Source organism: Mirounga leonina, unplaced genomic scaffold (assembly GCF_011800145.1).
Source record: "Mirounga leonina isolate KUSES-001 unplaced genomic scaffold, KU_Mleo_1.0 Mir_173, whole genome shotgun sequence".
NCBI lineage: Eukaryota > Metazoa > Chordata > Mammalia > Carnivora > Phocidae > Mirounga > Mirounga leonina.
The window spans coordinates 81,910,259-81,934,926 of NW_023270447.1; the positions used below are offsets into that span (position 1 = coordinate 81,910,259).

Sequence of the window (24,668 nt, forward strand, 5' to 3'; positions counted from 1 at the left end):
GCCACCTTCTGGCAAACTCTCTATTACTCAAGGCTCAGTTCAGGTGGCACCCCCTCTGCAAAGCCGCCCATGAGTCCCCGGACTCTGTTAGTTAGTGCTCCTCCTCTCTGCTCCCCCCACAGCTGCCAGCCCGGGGCCTGGCCCGTAGCCAGCACTTCGTAAATATCCCATGACTGGGTGAATACATGATTACCTTCTCGGTAGCACTCTCCGTGTATTATCATTTATGGAAACGACTGTTCTCTCTCTTATACTGGGAGGTGAAAGGAGGAGGATTCTGGCTCTAGGCCAACATGGGTTTGAATCCCAGCCCTGCTACTCAGTAGCTGTGTGACCTTAGGCAAGTCACTTCACCTCTCTGAGCCTCATCAGCAACATGAGCCCAGATGGGTTTCTGTTACTGTGACGATTAGACGTCATGCGCAGGAACGGGTGCAGGGTCAGTCTCCAGGGCTCAGGAGTCAGGGAAGGGCCTCTCATTCTCTGTTGTGGTCCAGACACAGCCCCTGCTGAGTGTCTTGCACCCTGAATTTCTCTGCCCGCTCCACGCCCACGCCCCCGCCTCCCACCGCGGGCTCCTGGGGTGAGTGACAGCTCATGCTCAGGCTCCTTCCAGAGCCTCCAGCAGCCAAGGCACAGAGCGGAGCTGATGACTTCACTCGTGATGCCTCATCCCCTGGCCGCCAGCATCAGGCTTCTTTCCTGCCTAGGAAACCCGGCTGGGCTGACATGGAGAAACAAAACGCTTGGCGCCAAGGAATTTTAGTCAAGGTGCCCCCTCCTGCCTTGTTTTAACCACAGAACCTCTTCTTCTCAATAAAATCTTCTGCGGTACCTTGATGCCCAAAACAGAACAAACCCAAACCACTGGCTTTGAGGCACAGGCTTGGAACCCCAGTGACCTGGGGAAACCAGTCTGGCGTCCTCTGTGCCAGGGGCTCGGGCTCCTCCCTGAATGTGACCTCCAGCCCCAGCAGGAGAGGGCGGCTGAGGGGCCCCAGCAGCACCCGCTGAGGTTTCTGCCTGGCCCTCGGGTATCCTTTGGAGCTACAGAGTCAGGGCACAGGGATGGTAAAAATACAATAGATGGCTTTGAGATGGTGCTTGGCGGGGAGGGGGGCGGCACAGTTGAAAGTTCTCGACAAAGGCGGGCTCCCCGTCAAGTCCACCCTTCAGAGGAGAGAAGCCACCCAGCCTGGGCAGGGCTAGCCTCACGCCCTCGAAGCAGCCTTCCCGGACCACCCCGTCCGAAATGGTGCCCCACCTCGATCCCTTCCAAACGCGACCCCGCGTTTGGGGTTGGGACCCCGCTTCTTTGCAGGTGAACATGCCGGTGTTGGCTGCTTGTTCCGTCCGCCGCACACCCGCGGCACCCTACACAGGGAAGCCCTCAGGGGGCAGTGCCACGTGGTGAGGGCATGGGCTCTGCAGCCAGACCCCCGGCTGGGAACCCTAGCTCGAAATCCCATTTTACCAGCTATGTGCTCTTGCGCCAGAGACCTGACCTCTCTGTGCCTCATCTGCGAAGTGGGAGCGGGTGAGAGTCTCGGGTTCCCAGGGCGGCTGTGAGATGCCCAGAGCCGCCCTGTGAGCCACGCGGACCCCAAGCAGACAGCCAAGCCCCCCGGATCCGCGCCCAGCGTCCCTGACTTAAGGCCATTAGCAAAGGCGGGCCGACCCCAAAGACCACCTCCTCACCATGTTTGGAAAATAGGCTTTGGCCTTGAGGATCCCCGTGACATCCTCCTGGAGCTCGAAGAGCTGGGGGATGTCAATGATGTCCCGCTCGGTCAGGCCCAGCTCCCGCTTCAGCACCTCCCGGTTCCAGTTGATGCATTTCTGGGGTGGGGAGGTGGGGGGCAGTGGGCATGGCCGGGCCAACTCGGGCAGGGGTGGAGGGGGCCAATGAGAGGGTGGAGAGCCGGGGTTGGGGGGGCCAATGAGAGGGTGGAGGGCCGGGGTGGGGGTGACAGGGCACAGCAGGGCCGCCGCGAGGAGGGGGTGGGGACCACGGTGGGGGAGGGCGGTCTGGGGCTGAGGCCTGGCCAAGGGAAGGACCAGGGACAGGGTCAGGAAGGCAGTGACGCACACCTCTTTTCCTTCCCTTCTTCCCTCGCTCTGCTCTGCTCAGTCCCTCTGCCTCTGGCTTCTGCCTGTGTGTCCCTGTCTTTCCAGCCACTCTGTGTCTCTCTAGCCCTTGGCCTCTCTCCTGCCGGTCGCTCTGTCTCTGAGAGTTTCACCTGTCTTGCTGTGGCTCCAGCTTTCTCGACTTCCTTCCTTTCTTTTCCACGCATCACTCACGTGTGTTCCCACAGTGGTGACTGAAGTCTGTCTGTCTGTCCCACACACATTTACCCAAATCCCAAAGCCATTCGCCACCAAGCCAACACGCAGCCGGTGGGAGGCTCTGCCTTGAGCCTCCAAGGGAAGGGAAGGCGGGGGGTGGGTGGTTCAGTCTGCCCGGCACCCCAGCTAATACCTCCACGTATGAGTTATGTTCTCTCAGTTTCTTGTCTGACAGAATGTCCTTTATTTTCTGGTTTTTTTCTGTCATGGAGAAAAAAGAAAAAAGAATGCAGATGAATTCAGAGGTCGATTTCCCTCTTCCCAGTAGACACAGTGGGGACTCAGTTTTCCCATCTAGAAAATGGGTGCAGTTATAATTTCTAGCTCACAGGTTCGTTGTGAGCAACCAGGAGGCAGATGCCTTTAATAAAATATTTCATCAGTGTAAGTTCTCCTTAAAAGTGTTTCTCTCACTCCCTTAAATTATCTCCAAAGGCAAACAGAAGTCTAACCGTTGCCTGATATTAGATAAAAATTCTCAGCCATGGAGACTTACCAACCTCTGACCCAGCCCATGTCTGCGGACTTTAAGATTTCCTTCTGTGCTCCAGCCAGACGGGGAAATTTCATTCATTCATTCATTCATTCGTTCGTTCGTTCGTTCAGCATTTGAGCCAGACTGAACGTTCTTCAGGTCCTCAAACACATTTCGCTTTCTCCTGTCTCTGTGCCTTTGCATTCACTGTTCCCTCTGTCTGAGATATCATTCTTCCCCTCAACCCACTGCCCCATTGGGCGAACTCCTGCTCATTCCTCCTGCTCCTGCTTGGTCTTTGCCTCCTCCAGGAAGCCTCCCTTGGACTCCTCCCAAATATTCCCAAAGCGCTTGTGCCATTGTTGTTTATTTGACTCACTTCCCCAGGACCGTGAGCCCCGACAGTGACAGCGGGGAGCTACTCTGCCCTGTTCACACAGCATCCCCAGTGCTCAGCACAATGCCTGGTGCACAGTAGGTGCTCAGAAGGTAGCCATTGCCCGAATACCCCCATCTGGTGATAGGAGACTACGTGAAGGCAGAGAAAGGACCCTGGATGGAAGAACAAGGCAGAGCCAACTTACTCTTAACGCCTTCAAATAGCACAGCCTTCCCATGGCCCTCCTTCAGCTGCTCCTCAAACAATCTGTAGCAGGACCTGGGGCTGGCCAGGAGCAGCCTGAAGCCCTAGAGGCAGAAACACTGGGGTCAGAGGTCAGCTTTGCCCCTGGGGCTCCCAGAAATGTGGGTGTGGACCCAGGCTGGCCAATCTCCTTCATGCCCCCTCCTGGGGTTGAGGGAAAGCTGGTCAGGCATATAAGGCCGGGCCTACCAAGCAGAGTGCTGAGCAATGCTTGGGAGCCCAGGGAGCAGGCGTGTGGCCTCCTTCAGGCAGCGCCCCCAGACTGCACCTTCTTGTGTGCTGGGACAAAGCTCAGGAACTCGTCCACGTGACCCACAAACAGCCAGTCGGAGTAGAGCGTCACTGGGGCCTGCACCTGTTGGGCACTGAGGAAGTCCTGCACGGCCTGGTGCATCTCCTGGCTCTCAGCACTGACAACACAGGATAAAGGAAGCGTTACGGGGAGCGAGGGGCAACAGGAGGGCCTCTAAAGGAATGGAGGCTTGGCAAAGGGGTAGAGGTTCTCCTTCAGCTACGGAAGGGATTCAGAAGCCTGGATACCTTTATTCTATCCTCGGACATTGGAGGAATTTACAATTTGCCATTCTAGTTTTTTTGGGGGGGAAACTGAGGCACCAAGTCAGTACAGTGAAAAAGACCAGAACTTAGCTTCAGAAAGCACTGCCCATTGACTCAGCCCAGATGCTGGTGTTGTGGGTAAACATGGGGCTTGCCCATATTATCCACAGAGATGTGGAGAGCCGGTCCAACCTGAGTGGGTAATCCCTTGTCGGATTGTAGCCTTGGGACATTCCTTCACCTCTATGGGCTTCAGTTTTCTCTTTGCCCTGGTCTCCAAGGGTCTTCCTGATCTAGCCCTTTGCTCTCTCTCACTCAGTCTGTTCCAGCCACTCTGGCCTTCTTGAACACACCCAGTTCAGTCCTGCCACAGGGCCTTTGCACATGCTCTTTCATCTGCCAGGAACCCTCTGTCTCAGATCTCCCCACAGCCATGTCCTTATTGTCATCGGGCCTTAGCTCAAGAGCTGTCTTCTCAGCAAGGCCCTCCTTAGTCACCCTAACATTCCCATTCCTCCTCTGCCCCTCTCTTTTTTGTTTTCTTTGCTATTTGAAATTATCTTATTTGTTTACCTTTGTGTTCCCCCCACTAGGATAGCGGCAAGGCCTTGTCTGTCACACTCATGGCTGCCTTCCTTCCCAGCACCTGCCTAGCGCCTGGCACACAGTAGGTGCTCAGTAAATATTCACTGAAGGAAAAGGGTATAAATGGCTGAGCTGGAATTTGAGCTTGGGTCTACTGGGCTCCTAAGCTGTATTTGTCACTCTGCACTTGATTCCTCTCCAAGTCCCTAAAGTTTATTGAGGCCCTTGGGCTGGGAGCAAGTAGGGGAGGCTTCCATTGCGGCCTCTGCTTTTCCTTGGCATCCCTGGGTCTCCCCTTCCCCCTCCCGTCCCTGCCCTCCTCACCTGGGGTACCTGCTGCTCCCAATGAGGATCCTGCCCAGAGGGTATTTCTTCCTCCTGACCGTGACCGGGGGGCTCACTTCCAGGTTTCCAAAGGAGTCGAAGGTAGTAACCTCTCCTGTTTCAGGTCCTCGAGTCACATAGCCAAAATCTGGACCCTGAGATGGGAGAGACATGGGCCAAGTATTAAAGAACATGGCCCCTGCGTGGGGACAGGGTGGGGGCCAAGCCACAGGCAGGATTTGGTAGTGGTCCGAGCTGGTACAGAGCAGACGCTGATATGATCTGGGGGATGCCGAAGGAGCGCTGACTCAGGGGGTAAGAAAAGGGTTGAGCGCTTGCTGAGTGCGTCATGCATGCCCACTGCTTTGTAAACCTTAACTCAGGTGTAACAACGAATCTATAAAATATCATTTTTGTCCTCATTCTGCAGAGAAGAAGGATGGTCAGAGCAGTGGGTGGCTTCTTCGGCCCCACAGCCTGCTGGTGGAGGGATCTGAGCTGTCTCTCCAGCAAGCCCTCTAGGACCACACCGTGCTGCTTCCTGACTGGGCTGGAACTGGCTTCACCCAGTGGCTATGACATCCCCGCTTGGATCTTCGTGGGAAGAATGGGTGGGTGACACATCTCATCCCCTCTATGCATTTCCTATGGCTGCTGGAACACATCCAGTAGGGGCTTAAAACAACACACATGTATTCTCTTTTGGCTCTGGAGGTCAGAAGTCTGAAAGCAGTCTCACGGGGCTAACATCAGGGTGTGGGGGCGCTGGTTCCTTCAGGAGCCTCTGAGTCTGTTTCCTTGTTCTTTCAGCTCCTAGTGGCTGCGTGGCTGGTGGTCTCTTCTCTCGTCTTCAAGGTGTATCGCTATGTCCTGTGTTTCCACCATCACATGCCTTCTCCCACTCCGTCCTCCCTCTTCCAAGGAGCACCATGATGGTAGAGAGCCTGCCAGATAACTCAGGGGCACCTCCCCATCTCAGGGTCCCTGACTTAATCACATCTGCCAACTCCTTTTGCCATAAGAAAGCATCGGGTCCCAGGGATTAGCACAAGGCTGTGTTTGAGCACCACCATTTTGTCTACTGCACTAGCCCTAGCTTTCTACAAAAGGTAGGTCGTTCCCAACCCCTCTTCTCCCTTCCTCTCTAACACCCATGCCAGCCTGACTCCCATGCCCACTGTGCCCTGGAAACTTCATGACCACAAGCTGAGCCCAAAGGGCAGTGCCCTTCAGCACTGGGGGAGTCTGCTGGTCACACCCATGTCCTCTGCACACTCTCTGCGCTTGGCCTTCCTGACACTGCAGGCTCTTGGGTCCTGCCCCTCAGTCTCCTGTGCATGGGATGGGGTGCCCCCAGCCTTGTCCCTAGTCTTTTATTCTCTATAATTCTCTTCCTCCTGGTGCTGTCACCTAGTCTCACCGAACACTGACCATGTGCCGACAACCCCACATATCTATCTCCTGTCTGCACTTCCCCACCAGCCCCAGATGGGCATCCACCGCTCGCTTGACTTCCCACTCGGATGTCCACCAAATAGCTCACACTTGCCCCAAATGGAACTGCTGACCCCTCTACCCTCATCCCCTGTCCCTCCCACAGTCCTCCCCAGCTCAGGGAATGGTGGCCACTGCTCACAAATGTCAAAGCCTGCTGTCACCTTTGGCTTCCCTCGCTCTCATAGAGGTCAGGGAATCCTGTTGGCTCGGCCCTCAAAGCATGTCCAGAATGTGGCCACTTCCCGCGCCCAACCCTGCTCCCCAGGTCTGCGCCCCCATCGCCTCTCACCAGTGACTGTGCCTGCCCCCACCTCCACACCGCCTGCCCCCGCCCCCCGTCGTCCATTCTCAACAAGGGGCCAGAGCTTCCCTTTTATAACACTCATCAGGTCATAATCCTCCACTATTTAAGACCCTGCAACAATCCCCATTTTCCCAGAGTTTAAACAAATAGCCTTGCAGTGGCCCACAGGACCTGCCCCCCACTCAGTCCCCATCACCTCTCTGACAGTCTCTCCTTCCACCCTTCCTTCATTTCCCCCTCCTCCAAATCAATACAGCTTTTATTGCATCTTTCAAATATCACAAATAGGTCTGAAAAATCATCCGGCATCTTGCTGTTTCTGTAGCTGGACAACGTATGATCTTACTCATCAGCCTGCTGAGCCGTTCCTTTTTCAGAAACATAGATACCTCCCCAGATTTTCTGATATCCTTATTTTTAACTCTTGTGGCTTGCTGAATCAAAGCAGCTGAGTTTGATACAAGTTCAATGTCATTTCCTTCAAGAATTAACTCATCTTGGGGCGCCTGGGTGGCTCAGACGGTTAAGCGTCTGCCTTCGGCTCAGGTCATGATCCCAGAGTCCTGGGATCGAGTCCCGCATCGGGCTCCCTGCTCCTTGGGAGCCTGCTTCTCCCTCTGCTTCTCTCTCTCTCTGTCTCTCATGAATAAATAAATAAAAAAATCTTTAAAAAAAAAAAAAAAGAATTAACTCATCTTTCTGGGCTTGAGATACTGAACGAGCAACACCTGGCTTCATCTGAACCCTGCAGACACATTTTTCACCCAGGAAATTTTGGGTTTCAACAAAAGAACCATTCTCCTGAACAATGACGTTGATGGGGAAGTGAGTGTACCCAGACCTCATCTTGTAACGGAAACCCGGGGACACGCCCTTGGCCACGTTCTGTACGAAACTCCAGATAGTACAGATAGGGCGAACGGCAGCCAGTTCGTTCCAGTGCCCATTTGTCCACTTAGAGCCTCTTCTTCCTTCCAAGGAGACTGACTTCTACACTGATGTGATTGAAGTCCCTCCGCAGGGCTCCCTAGAGCCCTTTGCAATAACAGCACATCCCTTCAGAGTGATGACATTTTCTGGAACGTCGACAGTCTGATCGCTGAGAATGGCGTTCCTTCTCAGTAGATGAGGCACAGAGATCCCACCCTTCCTCTTGCTAGCTCTGCTCCACCCCTTCTGGGCTCCTCACTCTTCACTGAACTTGCCAGGCTTGCTGCTGCTTCAGGGCCTTTGCACTGACTGTTTCTTCTGCCTAGAATACTCTTCACCCAGACATCCACACAGCCAACTCTTTCACCTCTTTGGAGTTTTTGCTCCAGTGTCCACTTCTCAAAGAGGTCACCTCAAAAAGGTCAGGCCTACCCTGACCATCCTATTTAAATTTGCAATGTAATCCCCCCACCACTCTGGCACCTGGGAGCCCCTTGATTCTGTTTTTTTCTTCCTATAGCCCTGGATTCCACTCTCCAATATACAATATAATTTATTTATCCACTGTACTTACTGTTTATGGTCTGTCTTTCTGGGCTAGAATGTCACCTCTGTGGGGGCGGGATCCTTGGCATTGCTCACCGACACATTCCAAGTGCTTGGAGCAAGGCTGGGCACAGAGAACGGGCTCAAAGAATAGTGGATGAATGAATGAAAAATCCATATAAGTCATTGCCTTGACCGTTGCCACGAAAGCGGCTCAGTTCCACAGGCTGCAGGCTTGGATTTCTGAAGGCAAATGAAGGTGCCCCCCTTGCAGAAGTGGCCCCCCAGGAGTGGGAGGCGCAGGGGATGCTCCCACGTGCTACCTGATGCAGCTTCCGGCACAGACTTAGACACGTGTCACCCTGTTTGCTCTCCTCCAGTCTCTGTTCACCGAAGACCCAGAGTGTGCAAATCCATTCTTGAAAACTGCTGATCTCCCACTTCACTAACCGGAGAGCAAACCTTGGCTCAGCTCTTGCACTCATTCGTATCGAGCTGGCTTTAATAGCATTATTTTGTTTTAATTCTGTTTACCTTCACGGTTGCCTTCTATTTATGATAAGTACCGCTGGTTTTCCACTTAAAGGTGGTATAACGCTTACTGACATTGTCTTACGGGAAGAATACCCAGTGAGCGTCAAGCTGGGTGCTAAGCGACCTGTGAGCAGTGATGGGCACCACGGCCTCAGACCCTGCCCTGCTGGTGCTGACGGTCTAGCAGGGAAACAACAAAAGGGAAATAAGAAATCAGTGATTTATAACAGAACAGAACACTCCCGAAAAAACCAATGAGGTGCTGTAGCCGAGAATGCCAGGGGCTGAGGCGGGGTGTCCTTCAGCATCAGGGATGGTCTCACTGAGGAGAGCACTGCAGCGGAGACCTGAAGGCTGGGACAGTCAGCCATGTGAAGCGGGAAGGGCACTGGAGGCAGAGGGAACAGCATATGCAAAGGCTATGAGGTGAGGAGCAGTTGGGCACATTTGAAGAACAGGAAGGAGACCCGCGGGGTTGGAGCTGGGTGAGGGACAGGGAAAGTGGCCCATGATGATGACTTTGGAAAAGCCGATGGGGACGTTGTCTGGTGACAAGTTTGACTTTTAGCCCAATTCTCTTCCTGAGTGATGTGACTCAGAAAACCACAGCCGTGCTTGCCTATGAACACATCGCAGCCCCTCGTCCCAGGCTGGGTGTGGGAGAGGGGAGGACCCCTGTGCTGAGGCATCTGTCTGCCTGGCAGGACTCTGGAGATGTGGCTGGTGACATCAGAGAATCTGGCCTCTGTCACACTTGGCATGTGGAAAGGGGGACGGGCCTCTGCGCAGAGCAGGGCTGCAACCAGTGGGAGGGACCACGGTCCCAGCAGGCCAGCGGGGGTCCTGAAACAGGATTACCCTGATTCCGGGCGGAGAGACACGGTGGACCCTACAAAATCTCTGCGTTGGCACCACTCAGCTCAGGAGAGTGAGCGAGACTTGGACAAGTTGCTGAGTTGAACTCAGATTTCCTTTCAAAGCCTCCTGTGTGGGCAGGGCCGCCTCCCTTTCCCTGGGGCGCAGGGTGCTCCCTGGAAAGCCTTTCTTTGGAGCAAACCTTGCACCCCACGCCCCACACTCTTTCCTCTGCACTTCCCCAGCGCCTGGACTCAGGGGCTCCCTGCGCCTGGGGTGCGCGCTTGGTGGCATGCTGGGCACAGAGCTCGCCGGGCCAGACCCACCTAGTTTCAGTGTCAGCTTCTCCTCCCCTTTCGTGTGACCTTGGAAAAGTGGCTGCCCCTCTCTGAGCCTCAGTTTCTTAATCTATAAAATGGGCCTAGTGATAGCATCTAGATTAAAGGTTGCTGGACAAATTAAATGAGTCAGTGCTTGTAAAGAATTTGGCATCGTGTCTGACACAGAATGCATGCTCAATAAATATAACTATTCCTAGGATTATAATTCTGTGCTGAGTTTACGCGAACCTGCCAGGCTAGTCCAGCATGATTCACCAACATGTCACCCCCACCCCTGCCCCCAAACACATGCAGAGTCACATCTAGGCAATGACCACTCTGATCCCCAAACCCACCCCATATCCCAGATGGACCTGCCACAAAGCCCCCCCACCAAAGACAGAGCCTCCAGCCGGATATTGGGGAAGGTTCCAGTCCTGGTCCCACCCACACCTTGCAGCAAGAGCATCTTCAGTGGGACAAGGATGCCGCAGCCTGATCTGATGTCCTTGGTAGGGAACAGGCTGAGCTCATGGCTGGAAAGAGCTCCGGGAAAGGGAGAGCCAGATCTCATCTCAGTAATGACAGAAATACTGCAGCCCACCCGAGTGACTGCTGCCCCAGCAGGAAGCGCACCTACTACGGAGCCGGGGTGCTCAGCCGCGGGTGATGAGGAAGGAGGCCTCGAGCGGGGGGTATCTCAGCAGTCGCAGGCCCCACCAGCACCTACCAGCATGTATTTGACGGGGAAATCCTTCAGGCCCCTGTTCCTTGGAGAGTCAAAGACCACAGGCAGGGTCTTGTGCGGGGCTTGGATGTAGCCGATCTCCATCTCGTCCTGTGCAGAGCGAGGGGAAGGAGGGCTGATGGGCTTGCTGTCCAGGTCGTGACACCCAGCGCAGGGAGGGGGGCGTGGACCATTCACTCTCCCGCTGTGGTCAAGGGCAAATTCCTGTGCAGTGTTCGACCCCAGAGGAGGGACTCTGAGGAAGCAGAGCTTATTATTCTGTGTGTGCATAAATGGGCTCACCCCCACTCCTGGTGAGTGCTGGAGCTGGGTGCTGCGGTTGCTGGGGACTCGGTGAGTGAGCCTCAGGCCCTGTCCTCGGGGAGCTGGTCACCTAGAACCCAGAGTGAGGAGGTGATGGGCCGGGAAGGAGAGGCTCCTGATGGTGTTGGTACTGGCAGAGAAGGGGGGGCAGGTCAGACCCAGCTTCGCCAAAGGGGCAGAAGATTTTTGAAGGGGAAGCTTTCGAGCTGGGATTGTACAAGCGGGACCTGGGTGTTGGCGATGGGACCGGGGAGGACAGCGGAGAGAAGGAACAGCATGAGCAGAGGCACAGAGGTGCTGGGAGCAGGGCGAATGGCATGGAAGGGCAAAGAGCCCGAGAAAGCAAGCAAGTGGTGAGGAGGCTCACGAGGTCCAGTCGGCAGCCACTGCCCCATGCCGGGTGCTGGGTGCTGAGCTGAGTGAGACTCAGTTTCTGCTCTCAGGGAGCTCATGGCATGATGAGGGAGCCTGGCGCAGAAACAGAACAGTGATACAGGGTGGACAGCTGGCTTGCAAAAGGTGCGGGGCAGCCAGGTTGGGGGTGGGGGCCCTGGAAGCAGGCTGAGGGGGAGGAGGTGGGAACCATGGAAAGTGCTGGATGGAGCAGGGGTGTGGCCTGGTGTGGTGGCTGAGCCCAGGAGGGTTGGCTTGGAGGGAGGGCCACAGGAGGGACTGGTCGGGCGCCAACCCCTTGAGCTTTGCGTCATTTCTGGAGGTCACCTGAGAGTTTTCAGGCAGGGAGGTGGCTTTCATCTTGGTGACCATGGCAGGCAGGGAGGGGCTGGCCTTACACGTCGCTTTAATCACTTGCCTGAGCCCCCACATGCCCAGACCCTCAGAGGCTCCTCACTTCCTGCCCATCTGAGGAAGGGTGGCCAGCAGGCCTCTAGGCCCAGCCCTAGGAGCCTGGGGCCTCCAGTGTCCCCTGACCCTCAGGAAGATCCACCCGGTGTGTCTCACCCCTGCCCCACAGGGCCACATACCTGCATCCACCGGTCATCCTTGCTCTGCTCCTTGGAGGGGATGGTCAGCTTGCACTTGGCTTCCCTGGCCAGAGCTGTCACTGACTTCAGGAAGTCTGCATTTTCAAGCACCCTAGAAAGAGCAGAAAAGAAGCCCCTTAGTGCTCTGGATTCAGTGGACAGTGGCCTTGGCCAGGGACCCCTGCAGGGTCCCTAGGGGTGAAGCAAAAGCTCAGGCCTGGACGGAGTGGGGGAAGGGCAAGTGGCTGCTCAGGAGATGCTTGTGGCCTGGATGGAGATGCCCGGCTCATCCTGTCTCTCTGCCCTTAGCAAACATCTCACTGAACTCTTGCAACAACCCATGAGGGGACTAGCTGGTTGCCCTTCCATCCAGGAGAAGCCACAATGAAGAGGTCAACACTCAAGGTCATGCCATGTGGGGAGACAGCACCGGGATTTGAACCCAGGACTCGCTGGCTTTCAGCCTCCGTCCTGACCTCCAGGCAACCACCAGGTCACCCCTCACCCCTTCTGCCTGGAAGCAGCCACAAGAGAAGAGGGGAGGGTGTCCCTGAGACCCCAGCATACTCAACAGGTGCTCTCAGATGGCAAGGTGGATGCCAAGGCTCCCCAGGGCAGATTGTTAAAAGGCAGATGGGCCCCTTCCCCAGACCCCAGACCCCCCAGTTCTGAGGTTGGCCAGAAACATGCATTTGAAGTGGTTTCTGGTGCCGAAGGTCCACAGGCCACCCACTGAGCCCTGGCAGGCTGGCTCGTGGACTGAGGGTTTTCATCTGCCACGTCTAGCAAACGCTATGGGCCTTCAGGAGAGAAAGCCGCCCTCCGCCTGCATATTAGGGCAAGAGAGTGAGGACAAAACAATAGCAACAGGAATTTCCCTGCCTTTTTATTCCAAACTGGCCAGGAGCCCTCGGCATGTTGCAGTAGGGGTCATTTTTCCCCATTTACACAGCAGATATTTGAGGGGGTGCCCTGTGGCCAGAACCCAGGGCCCTTCCTGGTGCATCTATGCCCCACCCCCTGACACCCCAGGGCCCTCACCTGCACACGTACACCTCCTCCGGGGGCTGAGTGTTGGGGGTCATGATCCAGGGGGCCACACGGAAGACCACGCTGTCTTGGAAAAGCAGGGTGGCAGGGAGCTCCTGTGAGGCATGGGTGAACCCAGGGCTGTCACGGCAGCCGGGGCCTGACACATACCGCTTCCCGACTGGGCTCTGCACCCCGACCCTCGAGCTGGGCCGAGGCCCAGTAGCTCGGGTCTCCCCTTGGGCTGCCGTCTTGGCCTACCGGGTTGGACGGGTCCAGCAGGGAGATGGTGAGGGAAATGAGCCCCGGGAAGTTGACGTCTGGGAAAGCGAGGCCCTCCACGTAGAAGTCCACGCTGTGCTGGCCGCCCGGGAGCTCCAGGGGGTGACTGGGCTGCTGTGGCCCCAGGACTGGCCTGTACCTGGAGACCTGTTTGCCCCCTAGTGGAGAGAAGGGGGCTCAGGTCTTCGTCTCCCCAGTGCTGTGATACCTTCCCAGGGCCACCACTCTCAGGATGACATGTCACAGCTAAATGAGCCCCCCGTAGGAGAAAGAAACTAAAGCGTCAGGTGGGACATCACCCCCTGGCTGGGGGTCCAGGGATAGAGTGATGGGGTGGTGCCTGAGCCATTCCCAATCATATACATACAAGTCCAGTACACATTATGGTTCATTCATTCATTCATTCATTCATTCATTCCTGAGCACCTGCTCTCAACTGACACCTGGGGAGACCAGGGAGGTAGTCACTGTCCCGGTCCCCACGGAGTACACAGCCTCCTGGGTGAGGGAGGAGGAGCAGAGACAGTCAAAATCACAATGGTAATGAGTGCTGTGATGGAGAGAACCCCGGAGGGCCAGGAAAGGCTTCCTGGAGGAGGTGATGCCTCAGCAGGGGCAAAGAGTTGGTTTGTCACTAAATCACTGTCAGTTCAATCACTTTGATCTAGAACGGAAGTAAGTCAGATCAAGTCGTGCCTCTGCACAAAGCCCTCAGATGGCTTCCCCCACGTCCATGCCGACATCCCCTTTCTTCTCCACCCTCATCCACCACCTTAATGCTGGTATCCTGCACTCCAGCCACACTGGCCTCCCCGCCTGCCTCCCTCAAGCCCACAGGCACGATTGCACCTCAGGGCCTTTGCACTTGAGGTTCCCTCCGCCCGGAATGCCATTCCCCTGGGTGTCTGCGTGGCTGTTCCCCACCGCCTTTTGCTCAAATGACACCTTATGGGGGCAGCTTTCCCCAACCCCTTCTCCTCACACCCCAGACTCTACCCCTCCTCCACACCCCCTTCCCTGTTTCATTCTTCTGCATAGCATTTAATGCCATCAGACACACTAGAGGTTTTACTTAATTATTTTATACATGGTCTCTCTCAATCCCCCAAGAGGAAAGTGACACGAGGGGCTTTGTTCTGTTCGTTGCTTGTGAGCTGCTGAGAAGTTAATGCTGTCTTTGATGAGCAGGGTGCTGGAGAACACACTATTACATAACACACACAGTCAGCTTGGATTCAACAACCTCTGTAAACAAGAGTCGTGTGTGTGTGTGTGTGTGGCAGAGAGGAAGAGACAAACACAGTCACAGCAGTCCTTGGGAGGGAGGCTATTTCCTCCGTGGTGCTCACCAGCACCAGACATCAGCTTCTTGCTTGTTGGCATTTCGTCTGTGTGCCCTTTCTAGAAGGGAGCGGCAGGGTGTCCATCTTGCTCACTGCTCTATCCCTGGTTCTTAGAACGTGCTACAGAACTGGGGCTCAGGAATTATTTGCCGAAGGGGTATGCGAAGGGGCTGTGCTGGGGCGGGAAGGGGACCCCAAGGTGAGGGCCCAGGGCGACTCACGGCTGGCTCGAAACACCCTGACTTTGTCCATCTCCGATTTGGCCACGTGGAGGAGCAGCTGGTGCTTGGTGAAGTCCCTGGGAGTATTGGTGTACAGGGTCACCAGGGACATGTCCTGCAGGTCTGGAACGAGAAGACTCTCTCCTCTCTCACCACTCCCCTCAGACCCCCCCCACCCCCGACCCTATCGCCTGGTTTTATTTTCGTCATGTTCTTATCAGGATTTAAATAATGATTTTCATTTCGGAATTAAAGCTAATTACGTTTTTGGCCCTCTCCCAAGAGAATGAGCTTAGGAGGCAAGCTCAGTGAAGCAGGGGCCATGACTGTCTTGTTTATTGCTCTGTCCCCAGCCCCTGGAGCCTAGAAGCATCTAGAAGCACCTAGAACAAGGACTGGTGCATGGCAGGTGGCTTGGTAACTATTTGTAGAATGATGAGTGGATGGGTTTCTCCCCTGGGCCTGAGTGGGAAGTGAACCAACCCAAATAATGGCCAACAAAGGCGGGGGAGAGCGAAGCTGGACGGTGGTCCCCACTGGGCATTAGTCCCCAGGTGAAGGGAATTGGAGGCGGTGGGTTCGAGCCCTGGATCTGTGGGAGCCTGGGAGCTTTTTCAGCTCTCCGTGCCTCTTCTTCCTTGTCAGTAAACAGAGCTAAAAGTAGTGCCCAGGCAGAGGGACAAGTGAGGGCATGTGTATGAAGTGCGTACTGAGCAGACGGCATCCTGGGCGCGCCCACGAAGGGTACTGGCTATTTTGATTATTACTCTGGGCCGCGCACCGCACAGAGGCTGCCCCTTGGCATCAGGCGGAGGCAATTGCATGCAACTTCAAAATGCATCCATTTCTATGCTGTCCTAGCAACTCCCTGGGAAGGCCCGAGCTGCTGCCGTGGCTGGCCAACCTCCCGCCCCCAGCGCCCTCTTCCATCCCAGCCACACCTCAGAGGGGTGCCATCAAAGACCCTGCGCCCACCACCATCCTTGTGCCCCCAAACCCACCGCGGTGTCGGGATGCCTGGGTCCAAATCCTGAGCCCGTGACTTACTGGCTGTGTGACCTTAAGCAAATTGCTTAGCTTCCCCGTGCCTCAGTTTCCCCATCTGTAAAATGGGGCTGAGGACAGTACGTACTTCCAAGCCTTGTACTGAAGGACCAAATGAGTTAATAATTCTGAAGTGGTCAGAACAGCGTCCAGCATGTGGCAGGTGCTCGGGGCTGCTCTGACAGGACTTTGGGGCAGTAGCCCGGCTTTCATTTTAAATTATTTCGGGTCCCAGGTTTAACCCAAGAGCAGAAATTTAGGTTGGACTGTGGACTGGAGCATGGGGACCGGAGGAGGCATTGGGAGACTCAGCCCTGGTCCCAGCTCTTCTCTGGCTGCTGTGTGACCTTGGCTGAGTCACTTACCCTCTCGGGACCTTGTCCATTCTTCTTATGCAACAGATAAGCTAACAAGAACATGCTTCCAATAACCCCCATCTCTGAGGGCTGTTACTAAGCTCAGGCTGCATAGACAAAAGGGCTTTACAAAAAGACAAAGCTCTATATTCATTAGCTCTCTGGGCAGCAGGGAGGCTGGGGGGTGGGGGTCCTTACCTTTGCTGTCAAGCACTTCAGCATCCTTGCAGTCTCCAGTGGAAGATTTGGGATTATCTCTGTCACAGTTCACCAGCAGGATGGCGCCCTGCCCGTGGGGGCCCCAGGTCCAGGTCCTCTGTGGACACCCAGCAGAGACGGGGCGTGTTCAGAAACCTGCGTATGTCCCTCCAACTCTTGGGGAAGCATATCCACCTTCCCCCAGCACCTCGATAGCCTTGTGTGGTTTACACATCTCGCTCCCACATCAGCGAATTCTTTAGTACCAGGAGGGGGTTGTTTGCCTGCTCCAAAAATCCTAAACAGGGGCGCCTGAGTGGCTCAGTCGTTTAAGCGCCTGCCTTCGGCTCAGGTCATGATCCTCGAGCCCCAGGATCGAGTCCCACATCGGGCTCCCTGTTCAGCGGGGAGTCTGCTTCTCCCTCTCCCACTCCCCCTGCTTGTGTTCCCTCTCTCGCTGTGTTCTCTCTCTCTGTCTAATAAATAAATAAAGTCTTTAAAAAAAAAAATCCTAAACACATTCACCAAAAATGCAGTTCATCCACTTCAAAAAAGGACCCCATGACAGTAAAATTGATTTTAACAGGTTTAAAAAAACTGTCAGATTGGCAAACCGGCTGAGCTAAATATTTATGTCAAGATTCTAATCTAAATTGTTACTCTCATGTGAACTCTTAATTACTCATCCGCCAAAGTGTGGGTACTATTCTTAGCAGCCAGTTGCTGTCTGTCCAAAGATTAAAGCAAATTAAGCAGCCCCTCCCGGTAGGGATTTAATAGCAAATGACATCTTCTGTTTGCAGGACAGCGTTGGCCCCCAGGAATGACAGCATTCTGGGTGGGACAGAAAGACGGATTCCACTCCCAGAGTTGTAATTCCTCCCTCTACTTTTGGCTGACCCACAGAGGGATCTTCATCTTTTCACAGGGCATATCCTCCTAAAGTGCACACCAGCATTAAACTGTGCAGGTGGCTTTGGGATTTCAGGAACACCCTGGGGTTTATCCACAGACCCAGTTAAGACTACCTGCATGCCCCACCTCTGCATACACCACTGTCTCTGAGCAACAGACTTTCCCTGCCCCCAGGTGGCTCCTTCCCTCTTCTGCCCCCTGCCAGTTTGCCTTTTCTCTGTTCTTCGCTCCCTGTGGGCAGCACCGTGGGAATCTCTCCCACCAGCCTGGAAACCCTGGGGTGGGGGGGATTTTTTTTTTTTTTTCCTGCCAGAGTTAAGAACGGCCTGCAAATTTTTTCTCTGCTGTGCATTAACCAGATGACTCTGTAGTTTCTAATTTGCACAACACATTCTCTAAACTCACAACCGGTGAAAATCTAGTTTTGCAAAAGAGATGGGAAATATACAAATCCAAATGGTAAGGGTGATTTTAGTTTTCTCCTTTGCCTTGTTCGTCCTGGAGGGACGGGCGGCCGTTCATGCCATGACTACCAGGGGGCGCCAGAGGAGAACCCAGCAGAGAGAGAGAGCTCCTGGAGTGTCAAGAGGCTTGAGCGCACCTGGCCCTTCTTGGCTCCAGCGGGCTTCACTTTGCCAGTGCGGGCGATGTCCGTGCTCAAGGAGATTTCTGCAATCCCACCGAGTAAGAGGAGAGGGTTGGTGAAGGTACAAGGTCAAGGCACTCAGGGTGGTCCCCAGGAGACTGTCTGCCCCATGGCTTCTCTCCCCCCCCTTCCGAGGAGACACAAATTCAAAGACACCCCCGTGTCCCCAAAGAAGATGTTGGACTGCAACTCAGCCAGAACTGGAGCCTCTGACTACACCCATTCTCCTTTGCAGGGGGTTGGGGGGGGCCTTGACGCAGCTGTGATGCCAACCAGTCTCTATACGTCTGGCCTTCAGGGGTTCAGAAAGATTTCCTGGCCACCCCAATGGGATGCTTAAGCAAAACTTAAGCAAAACTCCTGCCAGGACACCTAGCCAGGCTCAAAGGCCTCTGGCCCCAACTCCAGTGACCTTGGGGTGGGGGACACCGTGGTTACTCCTACCCCACCTGGCTCTTCCTAATATGCATTATGGCTGCAGTGGGGACAAATCATGGCAGTGATTTGTCTACTCTACCCAGATGTCAAGGCTGAGAAAGCATATGTCTGTTTCTAAATCCTTCCCACCCTCATCAGAACACGTGATCACAGTCTTTCCAGTGACATAGATCCGTGTGCCCACATCATAGGTAGTGACCTTGTGAGCTCACAGTGGGAGACCAACCTGGATGACCTTTTAGACACACGTCGTGCCAGAGCAGCATAGAGTTTAGTGCTCTGGATTCCCGGCTCCTTCACTAACCAGCTGCATGAACTTAGGCAAATCTGTCTACCTCTTGTGCCTCAGTTTCCTTATCTGTAAAATGGGATATAACCGTACCAATTTCATGGGATTTGTTGTAAGGTTTAAATGTAAAGTCTTAGTGCAGTGCCTGGTATAGAATTAGTGCTATATTATTCCCATTATGTAAATGTGCACTAATGAAATAAATGTGTATTAACGAATGAAATTCATTAATGAAATGGAACCTGAAGTTTTCACACGCTGTTCTGATATTTAATGCATTTCAATGGTAATGATAATCATATAATATTACTGTTCAATATGAGGTCAAGTTAGAAAATTACTTTATTTAAAGAAGAATGTTAAATAAATATGAGTCTAGGCAGATCATTGATATGGCAAAACAGTGAAGATGGGATGTAAGTCATGGCATTTCGGGAACATCAGTCTATATATTATTGTATAAGACAGTGTCATCATCTACTTTTCTTTTAAATATAAATATTTGAAGTGCCAAAAAGTTATAGAGACTCATATGTGGAAAATCCACGTACCACTTCGTATGTCGAGAAAATATTAAGATGTAAGTGAACTCCCTGTAAATGCCCTCTGTCTCTCCCCAGTTGAATTACTTTATGGTTCACTGACTGGGGAGGGAATATTTATGAACCACCAGATGTATGACTAGCTAGAAATTGTCCCTTTTCTCTGCTCAGTCTAAAGTAAGCTCCAGAGTGTAGTTTCTCCTGGAGAGAGACACCTTGCAAGGGTGTGTTGTGTGTGTGGAGAGGGGCAGTGGCATCCCAAGGTCCTGGTCATCACTTACCAACACCGGTGACATAGAGCAGGGCTTGGACGGGGTTGGTCTTGGGTCCATAATATGAAATCTGAACCTAAAGGACAGAGGAAACCACGAAGGTCTTCTCTTAGTCATTCAACAAATACTATCTGGACTGCTGCTCTGTGCCAGTTCAGGGTGAGATGCTGAGGAGACAAGGATGAGCAAGAAGTGGGGCCAGCCTATAAAAGCACCCCAACTGGTGGGCATGGGGGGGGGAGCAAAGTACTCAAATGCCTATGATACTTAGACAAGGGTTCTGTGGGAGCCCAGAAATGGAAGGGCTGAGCCAGCCTGGGTGGTATCAGGGAGATACACTTTGAGGGAGGAGTAGGAGCTCTGCAGCTGGAGACGTGGAGGAGGGGGCATTAGAGGGAGGGCACTGGCTGTAAGCCACAGAAACTGGCTCTGGCAAGCAGAAGGGGTGGAGAGGACCTGAAGAACCAGACCTTGGAAAGGCTGGAGCCCAAGCCCTCTGAGGATCTGGGGAGCGGAAGCTTTGGATGGGAGCTGGTCTCTTCAGGGCAGGTCGAGGTCAAGAAACACCAACCCCCCACTGCCCAGGGTTCAAAATCCAGGAAGAGTGGATCTGACTGGCCCACCCTGGCCAGAGGAAGGCAGAGCATCAGGATGGACACTTTTAAGCAAAATGGCAGAGGGGAGTTTCCCAATGCAAAACCAAAGAACTGCCACCAGAAGAAGAGACACTGCTAAGGGGATGGACTGAGGTGTCTGAGTCCTGTAGATAGTGGAGACCCAGGGAAATGTCACAGCCACCATCACCTCATATCTAGAACATGGCATCAGCCTCTAGGTGACTGCCTAGATCCAATCTACTCAGGACACTGCAGCCAGTGGGGTCTTTCTAAGACAAATGCAGACTTGTTACTCCCTGGATGACAGGTTTTTACTGGCTTACTGTTGCCTTCAGAAAATGAGGTCCCTGGTGCCAAACTCTAATACTGGTTCCCTCTCTCTTCCAGTTCCCTCTTCACCTTCTCTCCTTGCCATACATATCTTCCTCAGTTTCCCCAATACATGCCTGACCATCTCCTCATCTGGATTGTGCACACAGGCCACATACCCCATGTAGAGTTCTCACTCCACTTTCCCTCTCTTAGGTGGGTCATTCCTACCATCCTTCGGCTTGCCGCTTCTTCCAGGAAGTTTTCCCTGATTGCACCCTCACCAACCTACTTTGATGGCTAAGCTCTATGCTCCTATAGTAAGCAAGAAGTCTCTGTCCCAAGGGGAAAACCGAATGGCCTGTCCTACTGGAAACGAGTGCTCATTGGCTCAGATCTCTGTGGGGAACCCCAGAGGCTCCTGTTGAGCTTATCTACAGTTGGAGGGGATGCAATGGGTTGAGTGGTGGTCCCCCAAAATATATGTCCATATCTGAATGCCTGAAACCTGTGACTGTGACCTTATTTGAAAAAAAGGTCTTTGCAGATGTAGTTATGGGTCTTGAGATGAGATCATTATGGATTATCCAGGGAGGCCTTAAATCCAGTGACTTGTGTCCTTATAAGAGTGAGGCAGAGGGAGATTTGACAGCCTGAGGAGGGGCAACGAGACCACGGAGGCAGAGATTGGAGTGACACGGTCGCTGGTCTAGGAAGCTGAAGGAGGCAAAGAACTGGTTCTCCCTAGAGCCTCCAGAAGGAGTGCTGCTGATTTTGGACTTCTGTCCTCCTGAGATAATACCTTTCTGTTGATTTAAGCCAGTAGTTTCTGGTCATTTGTCCAGCAGCCACAGGGAAAGGGCATGGACCAGAGCTTCCCAGGGCTGCCTGGCTGTGGCCTCATAGCACTCGCCACCACTCATAATGGCTTACCTGTATTTTACCCATAGGATGTAAGCCCCATGCAGGCTGCAGCCTCACCTGTCCTCCCCACTGTCTCTTCCACAGCTCTGCCCCCACAGGTTCCTTTCTGTGTCTCCAGTGCCTGGCACTGCCTGGCATGTAGGAGGTGAATACTAAACATTTGCTGAATGGATGAGTTTAGTAAACACCCGGCTTCCCTAAACCCCTGGCATCCCTGTATTGTCTGTGAGGATGCCTATGGCTGGAACAGTCTCTATAGTATCCAGAGAGAAGGAAACTCTACTAGGGCTGGGGATCAGTGCAGGACGGACTGAGCAGCTGACCTGCTGCCACCTGCTGACCTCCTCCCACACATCGCACCCCATGGCTGCCACACTCACCTTCTGGTCACCTGTGCCACTGCTCACAGCTTTCATCCTCAGGCTCACCTCCAGGCTAGGGTCCAGGGACCACTTGGAGGAACCTGTGGGATTCTTCTTGGCTGTAGGGCTATGGGCAACATCCACAACCACTCCTGGGGAGGCATTGATGCTGAAGGACGTGTAGCCCGTGGGGGCAGAGCTGTGGAAGAGACAGTGGAGAGGACAGAGTGCACCGTGAGGGAGGCCTGGCCCACCACTGCTCTCCCAGCATTCTTCCCTTTCCCCCAACAAGTGTAAACCCCACAGGGCAGCCAGTCGACCCTGACCATGGGAGTAAGTACTGAGAGGTTGTCGGGAGATAGTGAGAAACAAAAATTAAAATCTCCTGACCTGAAGGGTTTACACTTTGACTAGGAGAATTGCAGGGGGATGTGCACACAGAGGATTGTGCATATATAAACAATCACACAGACTTCTGCTTCTGGAATATAACATACCAGTACTCCGAAGGACTTTCCTCTTACAAAACAACTAGATTGTGATTAAAATATACTTTTTAGAGAACTGCTAAGATCATGAGACGTAAGGGAGATCTCCAAGGACTCCCTTCTCTGTGTGTGCATGCACACACACATATACACCATGGAGGTTAAATTGAGGAACACCAAAAACAAAAAGGAGATATTAAAGGTATCCAGAAAGAAGAGTCAGATCACCTATGAAGGAATTACTATTAGATTGAAAGCAGGTTTCCCAATAGCAACAATGAAATCCAGAAGACAGTTGAATAACATCTTCAAAGTATTTTGAAAAAAATAACTTAACTTAGAATTGTGTACCCCACAAAATTGTATATTTTTTAAAAGATTTTATTTATTTATCTGAGAGAGTGAGAGAGAGAGAGCACGAGTGATGGGGTGGGTAGAGGGAGAAGGAGAAGCAGACTCCCTGCTAAGCAGGGAGCCCAACGCGGTGCTTGACCCAGGACCCCAAGATCATGACCTGAGCCGAAGACAGATGCTTAACTGACTGAGCCACCTAGGTGCCCCAAGAAAAAATTGTACAAATAAAAATACCAAAAAGGTAAAAACAAGTCCAAATATATGTATAATCAAAATAAATGTCAGTGTATCAATGCTACTAGTTAAAAGAGAATTTTGACTCAGATAAAGAAACAAAACTCATCTATATGATATTTATAAGAGGCACACCTAAAATATAAAGATCCAGGGGCGCCTGGGTGGCTCAGTTGGTTAAGCGACTGCCTTTGGCTCAGGTCGTGACCCTGGAGTCCCTGGATCGAGTCCCACATCAGGCTCCCTTCTCAGCGGGGGGTCTGCTTCTCCCTCTGACCCTCTTCCCTCTCGTGCTCTCTGTCTCTCATTCTCTCTCTCTCAAATAAATAAATAAAATCTTAAAAATATATATATAAAGATCCAGAAAAGATGAAATTTACAGGAAAGGAAAAACATACACTAAACCAATACTGACCAAAAGAGGGCTGGGGTGGGTATATTAATATCAGACAAAATTAATTTTTAGATAAAAAACACACTATTAGCAATAGAGAGGATCACAACCTAATAATTTAAGGTTCAATTCACCCAGAAGATATTCTAAACTTGTAGGCACCTAATAACATAGCCCCAATATACATATAAGGCAAAACTGATAGAACTATAGGGAGAATTTGACAAACCTGTCATCATAGTTGAAGACTTCAAGTCTTCTTTCTCAATAAACAATAGATTAAGCAGACAAAAAATTAGTGACACAATTAATAAGCTTGATTTGGTACACATATGTAGAATTCCTTGCTCCACAACTAGTGAATATACAATTTCCCAAGCAAAGTGCACATGGATCAGTAAAAAACATTGATCACGGGCGCCTGGGTGGCTCAGTTGGTTAAGCGACTGCCTTCGGCTCCGTTCATGATCCTGGAGTCCCGGAATCGAGTCCCGCATTGGGCTCCCTGCTCGGCGGGGAGTCTGCTTCTCCCTCTGACCCTCCCCACTCTCATGCTCTCTCTATCTCATTCTCTCTCTCAGATAAATAAATAAAATCTTTAAAATTAAAAAAAAAAAACATTGATCACATAGTTAGCCATCAAAGCAAGTCGCAACAAATATTAAAGGATAGGTCACATACACTGTAGGTAGCACAGTCTTTGATCAGAATGTAACTCAGTTAGGAGTCACTAACATAAAGTCCATTTTTAAGCCCCATACATTTGGAAATTTTAAAACCAGACTTCTAGATAACTTACAAGTCAATGGACAATTAATGGAAATTAAATAATAATACTTAAGACTGAGCAATAGTTAAAATACTACATTTCAAAACTTTTGGGGGAGCTAAAGATGTTGCTTTGTGCCTTAAATGCCTCAATCTTTAAAAAGAAGAGAAAAGCTAAAAAATAAGTATATAAGGAAAAACAGAAAAATCAAATATAATGTAATCTCCCAAAATAAAAAAAATAAAGATGGTAGAAATCTCTGAAATATAAAACAAGTAAATCAACAAAGCCAAAACAGACTAATACAACTGGTAAACCTCTGGCAAGATTGATCAAGGGAACAAAAATTAAAAAATGAAAAAAAAATCACTGCAGGAAAAGCAGATTATTTTGTAGATAGTTGATAAAAGGTAACAAAAACCCCACAGCATGATTATCTGCAAACTCCCCCCCAAAATTTTAAACCTTAAATTTAAAAGAAATACTAAGAATTCAATAGGATAGGTAGTAAGGTGGAAAGGCAAAAACTAGTTGCATTTCTGTACACCAGCAGTAAATAGTTAGAAAAATAATTTTTACAAGCAGATATAATTTACATTAGGAAAAAATACTGTAAAGTACCTAGGATAAATCTAACAAAAGATATGTAAGGATTTTATGGAGAAAACCAAACCTATTGAAAGCATTAGAG

The 24,668-nt window shown here is 52.1% G+C and overlaps 1 protein-coding gene across 3 annotated transcripts in view; it reads right to left on the reverse strand.

The window, feature by feature from the left end:
* The window catches only part of PADI4 (peptidyl arginine deiminase 4), a 40,893-nt gene that overhangs the window by 723 nt on the left and 15,502 nt on the right, over positions 1-24,668 (reverse strand). Inside the window, exons 2-15 of one of the 3 annotated variants that reach the window (XM_035019664.1) lie at positions 21,757-21,937; positions 19,536-19,602; positions 17,941-18,008; positions 16,425-16,542; positions 14,827-14,949; positions 13,242-13,420; positions 12,993-13,096; positions 11,952-12,063; positions 10,648-10,755; positions 4,941-5,086; positions 3,733-3,874; positions 3,406-3,508; positions 2,480-2,547; positions 1,699-1,839 (exon numbers count right to left, since the gene is read on the reverse strand). In XM_035019664.1, coding sequence (XP_034875555.1) covers positions 1,699-1,839; positions 2,480-2,547; positions 3,406-3,508; positions 3,733-3,874; positions 4,941-5,086; positions 10,648-10,755; positions 11,952-12,063; positions 12,993-13,096; positions 13,242-13,420; positions 14,827-14,949; positions 16,425-16,542; positions 17,941-18,008; positions 19,536-19,602; positions 21,757-21,937 — 1,660 coding nt within the window. Of the gene's footprint in view, positions 1-1,698; positions 1,840-2,479; positions 2,548-3,405; positions 3,509-3,732; positions 3,875-4,931; positions 5,087-10,647; positions 10,756-11,951; positions 12,064-12,992; positions 13,097-13,241; positions 13,421-14,826; positions 14,950-16,424; positions 16,543-17,940; positions 18,009-19,535; positions 19,603-21,756; positions 21,938-24,668 lie in introns of all 3 variants that reach the window. The other 2 variants (XM_035019663.1, XM_035019665.1) reach the window with 2 other exon arrangements.